This window comes from Lygodium microphyllum, chromosome 25 (assembly GCF_053477565.2).
Source record: "Lygodium microphyllum isolate KBCC chromosome 25, Lygodium_microphyllum_v1.1.10, whole genome shotgun sequence".
In the NCBI taxonomy this organism is placed as follows: domain Eukaryota; kingdom Viridiplantae; phylum Streptophyta; class Polypodiopsida; order Schizaeales; family Lygodiaceae; genus Lygodium; species Lygodium microphyllum.
In genome coordinates, this window is record NC_141159.1 from 6,952,445 (window position 1) to 6,967,666 (window position 15,222).

At 39.4% G+C, this 15,222-nt stretch overlaps 1 protein-coding gene across 3 annotated transcripts in view; it reads right to left on the reverse strand.

Moving 5' to 3' along the window:
* The window catches only part of LOC148013874 (uncharacterized), a 52,338-nt gene extending 45,483 nt beyond the window's left edge, over positions 1 to 6,855 (reverse strand). Inside the window, exons 1-2 of one of the 3 annotated variants that reach the window (XM_087667211.1) lie at positions 6,619 to 6,855; positions 6,113 to 6,258 (exon numbers count right to left, since the gene is read on the reverse strand). In XM_087667211.1, coding sequence (XP_087523337.1) covers positions 6,113 to 6,149 — 37 coding nt within the window. In that variant the 5' untranslated portion in view covers positions 6,150 to 6,258; positions 6,619 to 6,855. The remainder of the gene's footprint in view (positions 1 to 6,112; positions 6,259 to 6,618) is intronic. The other 2 variants (XM_087667212.1, XM_087667210.1) reach the window with 2 other exon arrangements.
* Between the last annotated feature and the right edge of the window lie 8,367 nt (positions 6,856 to 15,222).

Below are 15,222 nucleotides of genomic sequence, written 5' to 3' on the forward strand. Positions count from 1 at the left end.
AAGAAATACCTTGTCACCTTTGTCGATGATGCTACACGAAAGGTATGGGTTTATCCTATTCGTAGCAAGGACGAAGTGCTCGACAAGTTTCAAAAATTCTTGGCATTGGTTGAAAATCAGACTAATAAGACACTTGAGTGTCTTGGTTCTAACAATGGTGGAGAATATGTAACCAAGGCCTTTCAGGCATTTTGTGATAGCAAAGGGATAAAGAGGGAGCTCATTGCTCCTAATAATCCACCCCAAAATGGAGTTGCGGAGCGTATAAATCGAACCATACAGAATAAAATCCGTACTATGCTGTCTCATGTTGCATTACCCCCTGGCTTTTGGACAGAGGCTGTTATGACAACTGTTCACTTGATTAATCGGTCACCGAACAGGTCTTTAGGGGGGGGGGCGAGGGGTCCCTCAAGAAGCGTGGTCAAGCAAGCCACCTTCATATGCTCACTTGAAAGTGTTTGCCTGCAAGGCTTTTGTGCACATTCGTAAAGAAGAACGCAGCAAACTTGAGCCAAAGTCCTGTAAATGCATTTTCCTAGGATATGGTGACAAGGGTGAAATGGGATATAGATTATTGAATTCCGAGAAATGGAAAATAGTACATAGCAATGACTACGGGAAGATCGTATGCATAAACAGCCCGAAAAGACTGAGGAGGTCCGTAGGGTTGTATTCTGGGAAGAAATACCCTTTGGACAGCAAAATGTGCCCGCTGTACAGTAGCAAATACCTACTGTAAATGAACTTGCAAATGCAAAAAATAATGCTGGAAATGATCAGCCAGCCATTGCCCATAATGATGAGCCACTGAATGTGCAAGAACAACCAAGATAGCAAGCTGTTAATGTTGATTTGCAAGCTGAAATGCCACGACAGCAAGCTGAACATGGAAATTTGCAGGCTCAACAGCCAGCAAACAATGCTCCTTGGGTTAGGAGATCGTCTAGGGCTACTAGACAAGCTGATAGATTCATTCCTGATGCAAACAATGTGACTGATTATGTCATGTTGACAGACTGTAGTGAACCATCTTGCTTCAAGGAAGCAATGGATAGACAGGACACCAAGAAATGGTATAAAGCCATGTTGTCAGAGATGGAATCTCTTGAGAAAAATGGCACTTGGGACTTGGTGCAGTTGCCTAAAGGGCAAAAACCCCTTCCATGCAAATGGGTTTACAAGATGAAGGTCACTTCTGGTTTCTCGCCAAAGTACAAAGCAAGATTGGTTGCAAAGGGATACAAGCAAAAACATGGAGTTGACTTTGATGAGATCTTCTCTCCTGTAGTCAAGATGACTACATTGAGAACCATTTTGGGCTTGGTTACAACTGAAGATATAGAGCTCATATAGATGGATATAAAGACTGCATTCTTACATAGTAATCTGCATGAAGATATATATATATATACAGCATCCTGAAGGGTTTGTGGCAAAAGGGAAAGAGAAGATGGTATGTAAACTCAAAAGGAGTTTGTCTGGGCTAAAACAAGCACCAAGAGAATGGTATCATGAGTTTGATACATTTATGCAGTCTCAAGGTTTTCATAGAAGTCAAGTGGATCACTGCTTGTACACCAAGAAGACAGTAGATGGCAGCCAAATTATCTTGGTTATGTATGTTGATGACATGTTGATTGCTGGCAAGGATACTCATGCCTTGGACTCACTGAAGCAAAGTCTTCATAGCAGCTTCGACATGAAGAATCTTGGTGATGCAAATCACATTCTTGGCATACGAATACTCGGAGATAGGTCAAAAGGATAACTCTATCTATCTCAGCAAGAGTATATCTCCAAGGTTTTGCAACATTTCAATATGGAAGGAAGGAAAGGGGGGGGGGAAGAGGGGGAGGGGGCGAGAAACAATTGGGGTTCCATTGCCTCCATATGTGAAACTCGATGCAGAGGATAGCCCTACATCTAATGATGAGAAGGCTGAAATGGCCAAGATACCATATGCTTCAACTATTGGCAGTTTGATATATACTATGGTTGCTACACTGCCTTTGCAGTGGGAGTGGTTAGCAGATACATGGAAAACCCCGGTAAAAAGCATTGGGAAGCAATGAAAGGTATTATGAGATACCTCAAAGGCACAAAGGATTTGTGCATCTGCTTTGAAAAGCAAAAGCCATCTGTTGTTGGCTTTACGGATGCAGACTATGCTGGTCATACGGACTACAGAAAGTCCACTTCTGGGTATGTGTCTACCTTCACAGGAGAAGCAGTCTCTTGGATCTCAAGGCTACAAAAGTGTGTTGCATTGTCTACTACAAAGGCAGAGTATGTGGCTACCACCACTGAGGGATGCAAGGAGGCTTTATGGCTTTCACATCTGGTGGAAGAGCTTGGTATTACAAAGTTACCTGTTCTCCATTGTGATAGTCAGAGTGCTATCATGCTAGCACGGAATCCCGTCTTTCATGAAAATACGAAGCACGTACAGGTGAAGTATCACTTCATTAGAGATATACTTGACAGCAAGAGCATTGCACTTGTCAAAGTGCATACATATGATAATCCAACAGATCTTCTCACGAAGGGTCTTCCAGCAGAGCGGTTTGCTCATTGCTGACAAATGATGGGAGTTGGATAGGTATATGTATTTCAGCTTTGTACACACCTAGACTTAGTTGATTCTTTTCTCCTCTTAAGGCACATTGCCTTTACGTGGAAGGTTGTTGGGAATAAAGGATCATTGTGCCTTTTATATATGCACGGGTGTGAACACATCCTCAACACATTTGTACTTTCATATATATCTATCTAAAACCTAAAGAGGTACACACACAAGAAATTGTACCTAAAAACATCGTGTATATCTCTCTCTAACTCTCACTCTCTACTCTTGCTCACGTTTTGCTCTCTACCTGACATTTTCATCACAGGACATTGCATCGCCACTGCGCATTGCTCACTTCATTGGAGGGTCAATATTTCACCTTTGCATAGTGTATTTGCTACATAGAGCATTGTATACATCTAGCATTCATTATTCATTCATTATCTCTTCAGTGTGTTTGTTGCATTGAGCATTGTATATATTCGACATTCATTATTCATTCATTATCTCTTCAGTGTTCATGGTCTCTAAGTTACCCCAACTCTAATTGTGTTCTTTATCAATCTATGCTATGCTGTATAAGTGTGTTTGTTATTTGTAGACAAGTATTTCTTTACACGGTATCAGAGCTTCCTTCTTCATGGACACCCACGGGTGGTAAGGATAGCTTGTCTGTGTTGTGACATTTGGGTCTAACCATCCCCTTTATTTTTCCCTAGGGGCACAGATTACTCAACAAGACAAAAACTATGGTTCAAAATACTCAAAAAACAAACAAAGAGAGAGAAAATCCATTGTGGTTCCATCTACCTTTGCACATCCTAGTGGGCTCCTCCACAAACGGGGTGCGGACAGCAAAGAGATGGCATCTGCAAACTACAAAAATGAGATTAGGCTGAGTGGTAGGCACCTGTCTATTTGTAGATGGATGGATCCTCCCAAATTAGGGATTGGCTGATGGGACACGATCATTCTTTGGAACCGTGTTTCTTTTTAATAAAAGTTTTGAGTTTTGGGGCTGTAATTAAGAGCTAACTAAGTTTAAAATGCATTTTTAACTCAATAATCCCATCTATACCCCTCCTCATCAAGCCATCCACCCATTTGCATCAGCCAAGCATATAGCTATTGATAAGACTCATTTCAACGGGTCTAACTTTACCACGTAGTCTAATTTTATGCAGTATATCTTTGATTCCCAAGGCTTGTGGGAACTTGTTCAAGGGCAAGAATCCCAACCTAACCCCCATTGGTTCTCATATGAGATAGTTCACTCTTGGAAGAGCATAAATAGCATAGCCATAGTTCAGTTAATGCACAAGGATTAATTCTTTGGTCTGTAACGAGGTCAAATTTTGCACCGATCATGGAGGATTTTAGACAAGAAGGTTTAAACAGGAAAATTGTTACATGTATGCCATGTGACACAAATTCCCAAAAGAGAGACAGAGAGCATTTAAGAAAAACGTAATAGGCATGAGGGGCAAATCTGAGAATTAAGTTTTGAGGAGCTGAGGGCAAATTGCTGCAGTTTCATCAGCTATGGAGAGTACTTCTTCGTCTCTGACTCATGTACGAAAGTAGAGCTTGCTCCCTCTGGTCAACTCTCTCTCTATTCTCAGAGGAAATGCTCTGCATGATGGGCTGATTCCATCGAAGGTACAATCCTGTGTTTTCTTTACACTTCTGCTTAGGCAAGAGCCTCACTGTCCAGGTTGAGGAGCAGCTGTTGGCTTCTCCAATGCAGGAACTAAAGAAAGAAATAACCATGCCACACAGGAACAAGGTTTGTCAGCTCTGATTTAGTGCTGTTCTGGACATGCTAGACAGTAAGAACAGTGAATTCAGAGATCTGCAGCCTGCAATTCTGCACATGAACCATTGAGTTTTGGTCACAGAAAATGCTTTCCTAAACGGGATGTTGTTCTAGACATGCTGGACAGTAAGAACAATGAATTCAGAGATCTGCAGACTGCAATTCTGCACATGAATCATTGAGTTATGGTTACAGAAAATGCTTTCCTAAAAGGAATGTTGATCTGGTCATGCTGTATTGTCTTTATGCAGCTGGGATTTACTCAAAAAAGATGAAAACCAACTATTCACAAGTTATGTATTTTGGAACATTTCGTTTTTGTAACTTTCCATCTTTTAATTGATAAAGAAATACCGAGGGGGCGCCAGTCTTCGGGGCCAATCTGGTGCTAAGCAAGGGTCATCAAGTGCACTATCTCCATAAAATCTGAGCTTGCGTTTTAGTGGCAACTCCTGCTAGTGTCAAGATTCATCACTTGGCAACAACATTCCTCTACCTCCCAACCATGCTCTACAGTTGGCGTCATCATTCTAGCTACAAGCATCTGCATTTTGCATTCTGGCCCTTCCTCCTCTACCTAAGGACAGCATCTACCCACCTGGCATCAGTTTGTTGGCTGTGTTTTGCAGCTGCCACTCCCTCCGCTTCAGATCAACTTCAGCAAACACTCCACACCCTTCTGGAGGGTGCATTTTGCAGCTAATAGGCCTCTATTGGCTATGTTCACACTTCCTGGTGGTCGCCTGTTGTTTGGCACACTCCAAAGATGGACTATTGTTGCTAGTGATCATCTTCCTTCTCTTAAACGGCGACTGAGGACTACATTTCGCTTCATCTTCAAATTACTTCCACATACTACGACCCGAAGAACTCTGTTTTGCTCCCTTCACTATGCAGATTGCCTTTAAGTGCTGCCACCTAATTCAGACAGTACAATGCAGTCACCCTCAAAGCTTCAGCTCTGCTATATCAACTTTGTTCACTTAGCATTTTCAATGCTTCATTATCTTCTTCCACTATGCTTTCTGAGTTTCTCTCCTCTCTTAGTGTTTGCCTCACATACTCTGTGTTTCTCCCCGCGAACCCATCTCTCTGGTTTGCTTTCATAGTAGTCATTTCTTGTCAGAACTCATGAACTTGGTACACCCATCTCACACCTATGACCTTCCTCCTAAAGCCAAGCACTCGTATCTAATACAGCTCAATGGAATCAACAGCTGGGTGTAACTTCTCCTGAGAACTACAAATAGATTTTAAGTTACTAACATTAAAAACAAATGAAAAATGAAAAAAAAAAAAACACTGAACACTGAACACTAAACACCACACCATGCAAGGACCCTATCATCATTCTAAAAAGATACGAATTTCTTTGATGGACAAGTAAAAGGTATCTCACTCCGAGAGATTAGCAATCTATATACTCATCATATCACAACTAGAGAGATCAACATTGACTCCAAAAACCCTCAACCCCAAACTATCCACTAACATCAATTTCATGGAGAATCTGCCAATTTCACTTTTGCAACAGGATCTAAATAGGCAAAGTTCAACTTTAATATCCGAGAATAATCCAAGCCTGCAGGTTCTCAAATAAAGAAAGATCAATTGGATGATGTGATCATTTGAGGATAATTATCCTGACATAACACACCAAAGTGTTTGCTAAAAAATGCACGTCTAGTCTGTCAATTTCCGCTAACCAAAGCAAAGACTTGATTTACCTATTTTCTGTGAAGCAAATTGCTTTTGATAGATCATATGGGATGATCGTGAAGCATCATTCAACAGTCATCCTAGAGACAAATAATCCGGATAATCTCTCTCTCTGTGATGTCTCGATCTCATGTAAGATGCAAGGAGCATAGCTCTTCATTGTCGATAGCATATGAAGAAAACCCATTTACGGAAACATAACAATTCAGCTTAGAAAAGGTAAGTGATTTTCCACGGTAGAGAGTCGGCAGAAAAGTCTGGACTGAAGCTTAGAGACGTACTTAATGAAACAGAACGATAAATACATTCGTAACCCAGCCACTGCCAAAGGACCAAAGATGCTCTCTCTTTTCTTTTTTCTTTTTTGTAAAAAGAGATCCTCTCTCTCTCTCTCTCTCTCTCTCTCTCTCTCTCTCTCTCTCTCTGTGTGTATGTGTGCGCGCACACGCATGCATGCATGCATATGACCACAGGATGACAATGAAAGCGAGCTTGGAGAAGGTTCTCGACTCACCATGCCAAAACTCCTTGGAGGGTGCAGAATCTGGGTGTCTCCAGGGATCGTGGCCTTTCATGTCCAGAGGGAAGGGAAGTAGCTCGCATTAAAGCTTCACTAGAAATCGAATTCAGGCGTACGCGGGGCGAGCGAAGATGATAAAGAAAGAACGTCCCCCCTCCCCCTCCAGATTTCGTGTTCTCGGGGGGCTGAACATTTTGGCGTGTCGCCTAGAGCGCTCGCGCCGTCATGTGTGCTACTTTTCCCTGAAAAAAATCTGACAATATTTTTGCTTTTCTAAAATAATGTATTTTATTTGTTTTAGGCTGTAGTTGCAAAGCATTAGAGGGCCACTTCTTGTGGCAAAGCAAAGTGTCCCCATTATTGGCCACCGGGCCCCCAAAGAGGGGGTACTAGGTAGGCCATCGACTTTGGGGGCCGCCCGGCTAAAAGAGGGTGTACTAGGTAGGGCGATAGCCTTTTTGATAAGCACGGGTCATTAGGGCGCTTGTAAAGTGCGCTCTCTTTGTCTCTTTTTCTATTTATCTCTGTGTGTGTGTGTGTGTGTGTGTGTGTGTGTGTGTGTGTGTACCATACCCTGAACTTACTTCTTGTAATCTACAAACAGCATATCACACTCTCTTATTATTTCCCATAACAACAAAATACGCATTTGGGAGAGAATCGGAAAAACATTGAAATTTCCTTTCAAACTATCAACACATAAAGCCAACAATAAACAAAAGATCAAAGGAGCAAGCGCTCATAGACTCTTGTAAGTTTGCCAAAAAGAAAATTTGAAGCTCTTTAGCGTCTTGAGTAAGAGCTCAAAGAGCTCCAATACACCAGTGCATGCTCGGGTGTTAAGGTGCCTATAAAGTAAGGATGTGTAATCCCCCACTCCCCCAGGCCCCTTCTCCCCCTCCCAACACATGCAAACACACAAAACACATTCCTTACTAATTTTACCTTAGAAATTTGAAACTCCCTTCTTGTAATAAACAAATAGCATATGTATGTCAAGTTTGTGCATGCATGGGTATCAAGGTGCTTGTGGAGCATAGGTACGTCCTCCCCTCCATATCACATGGTCATGAAACCCACATTGGCTCACTGTTTTCTTGTAAATAATAAGTGAAGCATCAAAATATCATATTAGACCCTTCACAAATATAAACAAATAACACAAATGACTCATTTATCATGTAGAGCTTAAAATAATTGAAGAATATAATTAACTAATAATGTGCTTTAGTTAAGCATATGTGTATGCTAATACACATGCATATGTGACCTTTTTAGAAGAAACATACAACTCTCTAAAATTCTTGAAAGGTAGTATAAAAACCTCGGATGCAAGTGGATATTTATGGTATCTAACCACCAACACAACTATATATATACTCATACAATGAGACCATTAGTAGTACATCATTTGGTATGATCTAGTATGATCCTTAGCAATCTCTCCATTCATCCCTCCCTCCTTCCCTCTTGTGTGTGTGTGTGCGCGTGCATGCAAGCATGTGCATGCACATGCATGTATGTGATTTAAATTTATATATTTGTCTATTGCGCCAAATCTAATGACCTTCAATTCTCAGGATTTCATTATTCCTGAACCATTCAATTTCCATGATGTACAGAACTTCTTGTTGTAAAAACTAAATATCCATTCAATTAAACATCTCTAACTATGGTGTGCTTTGAATACAAAACTTCCTTGATAGTTTTTTGTGTGGAGATGCATGATTCCTTCTGCAAATCAAGCAATTGAGGACCCCCTAATTCCATGTCTTTCTCGACACTTCCCATAGCCATTAGTGCGAGGTATTAGTTTTGTGAAGCTTATTCCATAGGAACTTCCCAATCATCAAGTCCCGGAGTTTCTATATAGAGGAACTGCATGCAGCAAGTAGAAGTGCATGCCTAAATAAAAGAAGTATTTCAGAATATTAAGCCTCACATAAAGTGGCCAAGATGTTTAATACTAGCTGCATAGCTTCTTTATTTTTTCCAACACCCATCCCATCTTATTGACTTCATTGGCACCAATGAACAATTGGATATCCAATATGTTTGAATGTGTTTCCCCTTAAGACCACTCTTCCTTTCCATCTAAGATTCTCTAGGCAATTCTCCAAGACTAATTAGTGAGGATTTACTTAAGTTCAATATTGCAACCTTCTCAAACAAGCTAAGGATTTACAAAGCATTATCCAAAATCCTCTTGCTAGCTTGCAAAATCATTAGGAGATTGTTAGCAAAAGCTTGACCAACTAGTTGTTTGTTTTTACAAGTAGCCCTACCAGATACCCTATTTTACTCTAATGGAATCTATTAATGAGCCACCTAAGGACAGGTGACCTTCTACATGCTCCCCCTAGAATCTAATGTAATTCCAAGAGACCTTATCAAAAGCCTTTTCTAGGTCAAGTTGTGAGAATATTATTTTTGGTCCCAAACAATTGGCCCTTTCTTTTGCAATGATGACATTCAAGATATTGTCAAGCACTGATCTACCTTTTATGAAGCTATACTGCAATTTACTTGCTGTTGTTTGCAAAATAGGGGTGAGTCTAATTGCCAAATCCTTCATGAGAATTTTGTACACAACTCCCACACAAGAGATTGGTCTCAAGTGATAATTCTATGCACTCTAATTGCTTAGGCAATAGGGTAATGATACTTCTTTTCCAAGAGGATGGTGATCTACCATCTTTTCTATATTGACTTACTAGACATATGAGGGGATCTTTCAAAAGATGCATGTGGTAAATAAATTTTGGTGGAAGTTGTGGGTAGATATAAGTGACTTCTAAGATGCCTTAGTTAGCAAAAGGGCAATGCTCGACCATTTATATTCTCATGCCTAAATTCTTGTTTGCAAGTTCCAATACTATGATGTTTTGCAAAATATTTAGTCTACACTTTATTCAATTAGTTGCATGATTTATGAATCATCTTTAACATGGTATGCACGGGAAAACTCTATAACTACATTGCCCACTATAAATAGTCGATGTGTTAAGCAATAGGAATTTACAATGTCGAGAGAGCAATATATTAAAGGTCGTTTTCTTTCAAATGGATGGTGATGTTGTTCAAGAGGAATCCATAAGAAATTGTTATAGAATATGGTTTAAGAAAGAGCAACTACTTTTCAAGATTTTGTTTCTAGAATCCAAACGAATAAATGAATGGTCAATAAACGAATGGTAAATATTTACAAGTTTGGATTTGTTAAGAGATATTGATATGCATATTTATGGATTTCATGGGTTTGAAGCTAAACTTCATTAGCACCATCTAGTTATCCATACAATTAGTCTCTTTTAAAATGTGGCACTATGATTGGTAAAAGCATAACTAAGACCTTGCTTTCAAAAGTATCTGTGAAGATTATGGTTGCATGTTTGTAGTGACACATCCTCTATACTAGAGTATACAATGTTAAAATGAATAGAGAGCTAGTTCTTGCATATGCAATGCTTGAGCTTCTAATCTCGCCTCTTTTTATCTGATGTTGCCTACATTGATTGAGAGTGAGTGTGTGGATTAAGTCAAGAACTAGAGAGGAATCTTCACTCCTTGCTTCCATCCCTTCTTTCCTGCTTGCTTCTATAGCTTGAAGGGTGAAATGCTCTATTCACTACATGAATGAGGATGATTGAGGTCATTTTGAATCAACAAAGGTGAGATGGAAAAACATAATAGAATGGAATATGCAAAGTGGATCTATTGGTACTAGCTAATTACACTATACAAAGGAGGGTTTAAATCACGCATACTAGCAAATAATACTTACACATGGTACGACTCGATTACTTTTAGTCATATGATGGATTTGTGATGGACTTGCAACCTACAGTGAATAAATTTTCATACAACATAAGACTAGATTGCCCATGTTCTATTAATTTGAAATAAATGGGAATCAAACTTGCAACATTTGATATGAGAAACTAATGCTCTGATCAATTAAGCTATTTTTCAATACATAATCAATGGTGGGTACACATAAATTACCTACCACAACACTCAAGATCAACATTAAAATGTCCATAAACTAGCTCAAACAAAACTATCACAAGAAGGCAGTGTGAGAGTAAGGGAGAGAGTGTGAGAGAGTGAGGGATTGATTAGGAAAAGCTATTCTCCATTCTCTTCTCCCCTTCTTCTTCTCTTAACATTTGATAAATGATGGTGTAGAATTCAAGGTGACTTGCAAAGCTACGCTTGGACTGTATGACCACCAATGAGCCTCTCAAGCATCTTGAATCACATGGAGAATATAAGTTGGTGAGTCTATAACACCCTTTGGATCTAATTTCTTCTTATGTTCATGAGGAATGAGAGAGGAAGCATAGATTGTTCAAGACTAGAGTACCATCCAACTAGGTAAAAAGGTAGTGGATTTGTACATTAGTCGAGTGCTTGAAACAATAAGCATCTCCATCTATATCCCATTATTGACACCTTAAGGTGCCCATGATTCTACAATTTGATCAAGCCTTGCTTGGAGAAGGCCACACATCAAATTCAGTTTACCTTTTTTGCTTTCTTTATCTAAAAAGCTAGCTCTTAAAGCATCCTATGACATTCCCATGATGGTGCCATATTGATGAACTAAGCCTACATACTACCCACGACCCAATTACAATACTCCATGACCTTCAAAATTCAAGTCACAACCCTTATCCTACCTACTTACTATAGCAACCCACAATCTACTTTTGATTAGCCACAAAACCTATTCTTGTTGCCTACCACTCCATGCTATTTATGACTTGCTATCCACGAATCCAAACTTAGCCCAAGACCCATCCATGTAGGCCACAATCCATTACAACCCTCCCAATTTTGTGATTGGACACTTGACTCAAAATAAGTTGCATGATGCTAGCTATATCAATAACCTACAACCTATTCCGTGCATGCATCCCCAATTTTGTGACTGGTGGACACATGGCTCAAAATAGGTTGCATGATGCTAGCTATATCAGCAACCCACAACCTATTCCAAGATAACCCATGAATAATGCAAAGGTAGCCACTATCCAATCTCCACATATTCTCATATATAAATCCTCACCCTCAATCTCTTTCTAAGTAGAATATCCCATAGCCATCCCACAACCACTCAACAATAGAAAGTAAGACCAACCAAGCAGGGAAAAGGTAGTAGACAACTAGCCTACAACTTGTAGAATAAAGAGAGAAGACTACCTACCTAGGTGTTGAATTTTTTGGGTGAGAGAAAAAGAGAGAAGAGAAGGATTGCAAGAGAATAGGTTGAAGCAAGAGCTTGATTTCATCACCACACAGAGGAGGAGAATATGGGTATTGGCATTGAATCCACATATCTGCTTCAATCATCCAAGATACACTTCAAAACCTTACCTCCGCTTGAGTAGTCATATAAGTTTAGTTCATTATCTTACTTGCATTTCCACTCCATCACTCAAATATCTTATTCTCTATCCATAAAAAATCTTAGCAATATCAACCTTCCACTATCTACGAGAAACAAAAGACCACCATAGTCACAGAGTGAGAGGAGAAAGAGTCTACATCTATAGAACAAGATACACAATATAGAGGTAAGATTGATTTCGAACCCCAACCCTACTCTTCCATAATTTCATTTAATAGGAGGCTAAGACCACAATTATTAGCTTAACACTACCTACTACCACATCATCATCAATTTGCCTACCTACTCAATTAAGACTTAGCTTAACTAGATATCAGTTTATCTACTTGCATGTCTAGTGTGCCACATCATCACAAGTCCACAAGTCTATCCACCTACTTGTCCATTTGTAAACTTGACTAACACTAAGACTACCATTCCGCACATCAATCTATCTACCTGCTTGACTAAGACCGAATTTGAATTTAATGCACACTAGTTTGCTTGTCACACATCATCTATTAATAGGCCACTCACATAAGGTCATGACTAAGGTAGTCTACTTGTCTACCCACATTAAAGTCTGGTTACTTGTACCCCACATGCTCACATGAGTGCTTGTCTACTCACCCATGACCATGCTTATCTAACTGAGTGCTAGTCTACTTGGGTAATACCACGTGCTTACTTCAACTCAATCTATTTGAATCTCAATTTACTTAAATATTAGCCTACTATATCTTAGTCTACTTGAATCTCAAGCTCACCTTGGATCTATTGGCTTGCTTGCTATTCCACCCATGTTTTGCCTACTTGGACCACGACTATACAAGCTTAAGATTGAGATTGAAGCAAGCTTAAGACTAGGGCCATGTAAGCTTGACTCTCTACATGTTTGCCACTACCACATCATCATCAATCTACTAGCTTACCTATTTGCCTATCTACTCATGAAATACTTGCCCATGAGAAGTTAGCCTAGCTGCATACTAGATTAAGGTTGAGACTCAAAGGCTAAGACTACATAACCTACCTATTCATGACTGGAGCTCCAAGAGGGACACCAAAGAAACAAGGATCTTACTGTAAAAGAATCTATCTTGTATTCATCAACAAGATTGTTTTTCATAGTTTAATCAACTACAAGAAGAAAAACAACACCAATCTTCTCAAATCTTCACGCATCATATAACAATTTGTAATATTTCCACACAATAAAAGTTAGTTGGTTAGTTTGAAAGTTAGTTAGTAAATTAATAAGTTAGTAAGATTACTAACTAAAGACTAACTTTAAAAAAAAAAACTAACTAACATTAATAATTAAGGATTTTTATTTAATTAAAAATATATGTTAAAAATTTTGAGAGTCGTAAATTCAATATTTTTCTCAGATTGATAAGGACCGTAGCCACCCTTCACGTAAGTTACAACGTGAACGAGACTTATGAGCTATATTAATCACTAGTATTAATGTGTATAGTTTGGATGGTCCAAAAATATTAGATTTTAGGCAAAACTAGTATATTTTAGATATTTTAGATATTATCCTAAAAAAGATATGGAGATTTTCTAGAACTGGATGTCATTTAAAAGAAAAGACAAGTGATGTTTTAGTTAGTTTTGGAGATTTTATCAAAAGAAAAAATAAAGAGATGGATTTGCGAATCGTGCACGCCGCGATCGCAGTCTACAAACAGAAAACAACACTTCGAATAGAGAAAATAAGAAGGAGTGAATTAAGAGCTTTCTGAGCAAGTGTCTTGGAGTTTTACCCCCCTTTTGCAACTAATGGAACCATTAGATTTATGATGTGAGCATCAGATCACTGATTTTTCCAAGATCCCCCTCCACAAAGAGCTCCTCTTCTCAGCCACAAGCATATTCTCTAATTCATTATAAATATGAGGCATGGGGAGGCACAAGAAGGATAAGGAGACCGTGAGAGGTTGCGAGAGAGAGGTAGAGAGAAGGATACCCTCCAAGAGATTGGGAGAGAGAGCTTGAGAGAGAGAGAGAGAGAGAGAGAGAGAGAGAGAGAGAGAGAGAGAAGAGTTACCCCGAGAGGCTGCACAATTCTCTCTATCTCGATCCTCGACTTAACCATCTTTTCTTACGCTCTCCAATCTTGAATCTATTCCACATTCTTTATCTCTTGAATCTACTTGCGGACGATGGTCTCTAAGCAAAGAATGTCATGTATGGATGGCAATCCCACAACTAGCAACAACGAAGCTTCGGGCAAAGGCATCATTGTCAATCCAACTGCGGTTCCGGTCGTAAGTAATGTATTTCCAAATTGATAAATGCTTGTTTTGATTCTCGTATGAGATACGTTAGGCCCCATACTATGATGCACGAGTATAGGTCATCGGAAGGGATAAATTTTAGCTCATGTATTCAAAAGATTGGGCTTGCAAAGTGCATGTATTAAGGAAAGTTAATTGCACCTAGTTGCATATGGCTTATTCATTGATAGAGCAATTACAAGGAGGAATCGATCAAGGGTTATGAATGGCATAATCATGACATTAAAAATTATGCATACAAGTGTTAAGTAAATTTTACATAGAATTGCTCTTTGATCCCAAGGGGAAGAAGATATATGCGATGGTAATGTTATCGCAACTATTCTTGTATTGTTTGGCGAGAATACAATTGGTTTTTTTTTTTGGTTGATCTAACAACATCCTAAATGCTTTTACATTCAACTCGTTGTTAGTTTGTTGTTTGGATGATTGTTCCAAGTGCTTGTGATTTATAGTAAATTCATGGCAAGGGTTTGTGATGACAAGTTGCCATGGGGATAAAGGAATGTTTTCCTAGAAACTGATATTAGGGCTGAATGCCTTGTTGTGCTAGATTCTTAAAGGATTTAATTAAGGAAGGATATATTGTACGGGTGGATCACCTCTATGATTGCACCGCGGATTAACCCAAAGAGGGCACTACTCAATTCATGGGCCGAAGGTCGAGTGGTGAAAAGGCCAACCACGGGAATGATGTTTCCCTCCTAGACAGCTTGCGGGTCAGGTGGAGCTCTGGACACCCCTTGCTAGGTCTAGAATGGAGTTGAAGAACTTCGTGGTCCTCGACGTCTGGGCACGTTGGGAGATCCTATTCTAGATAAAGGATTGAATTTGTGGTGCCATGTGATTTGGACCAGATACTTCTGCAGGGCAGAAAGGATACTTCTGTTGGACAGAAGG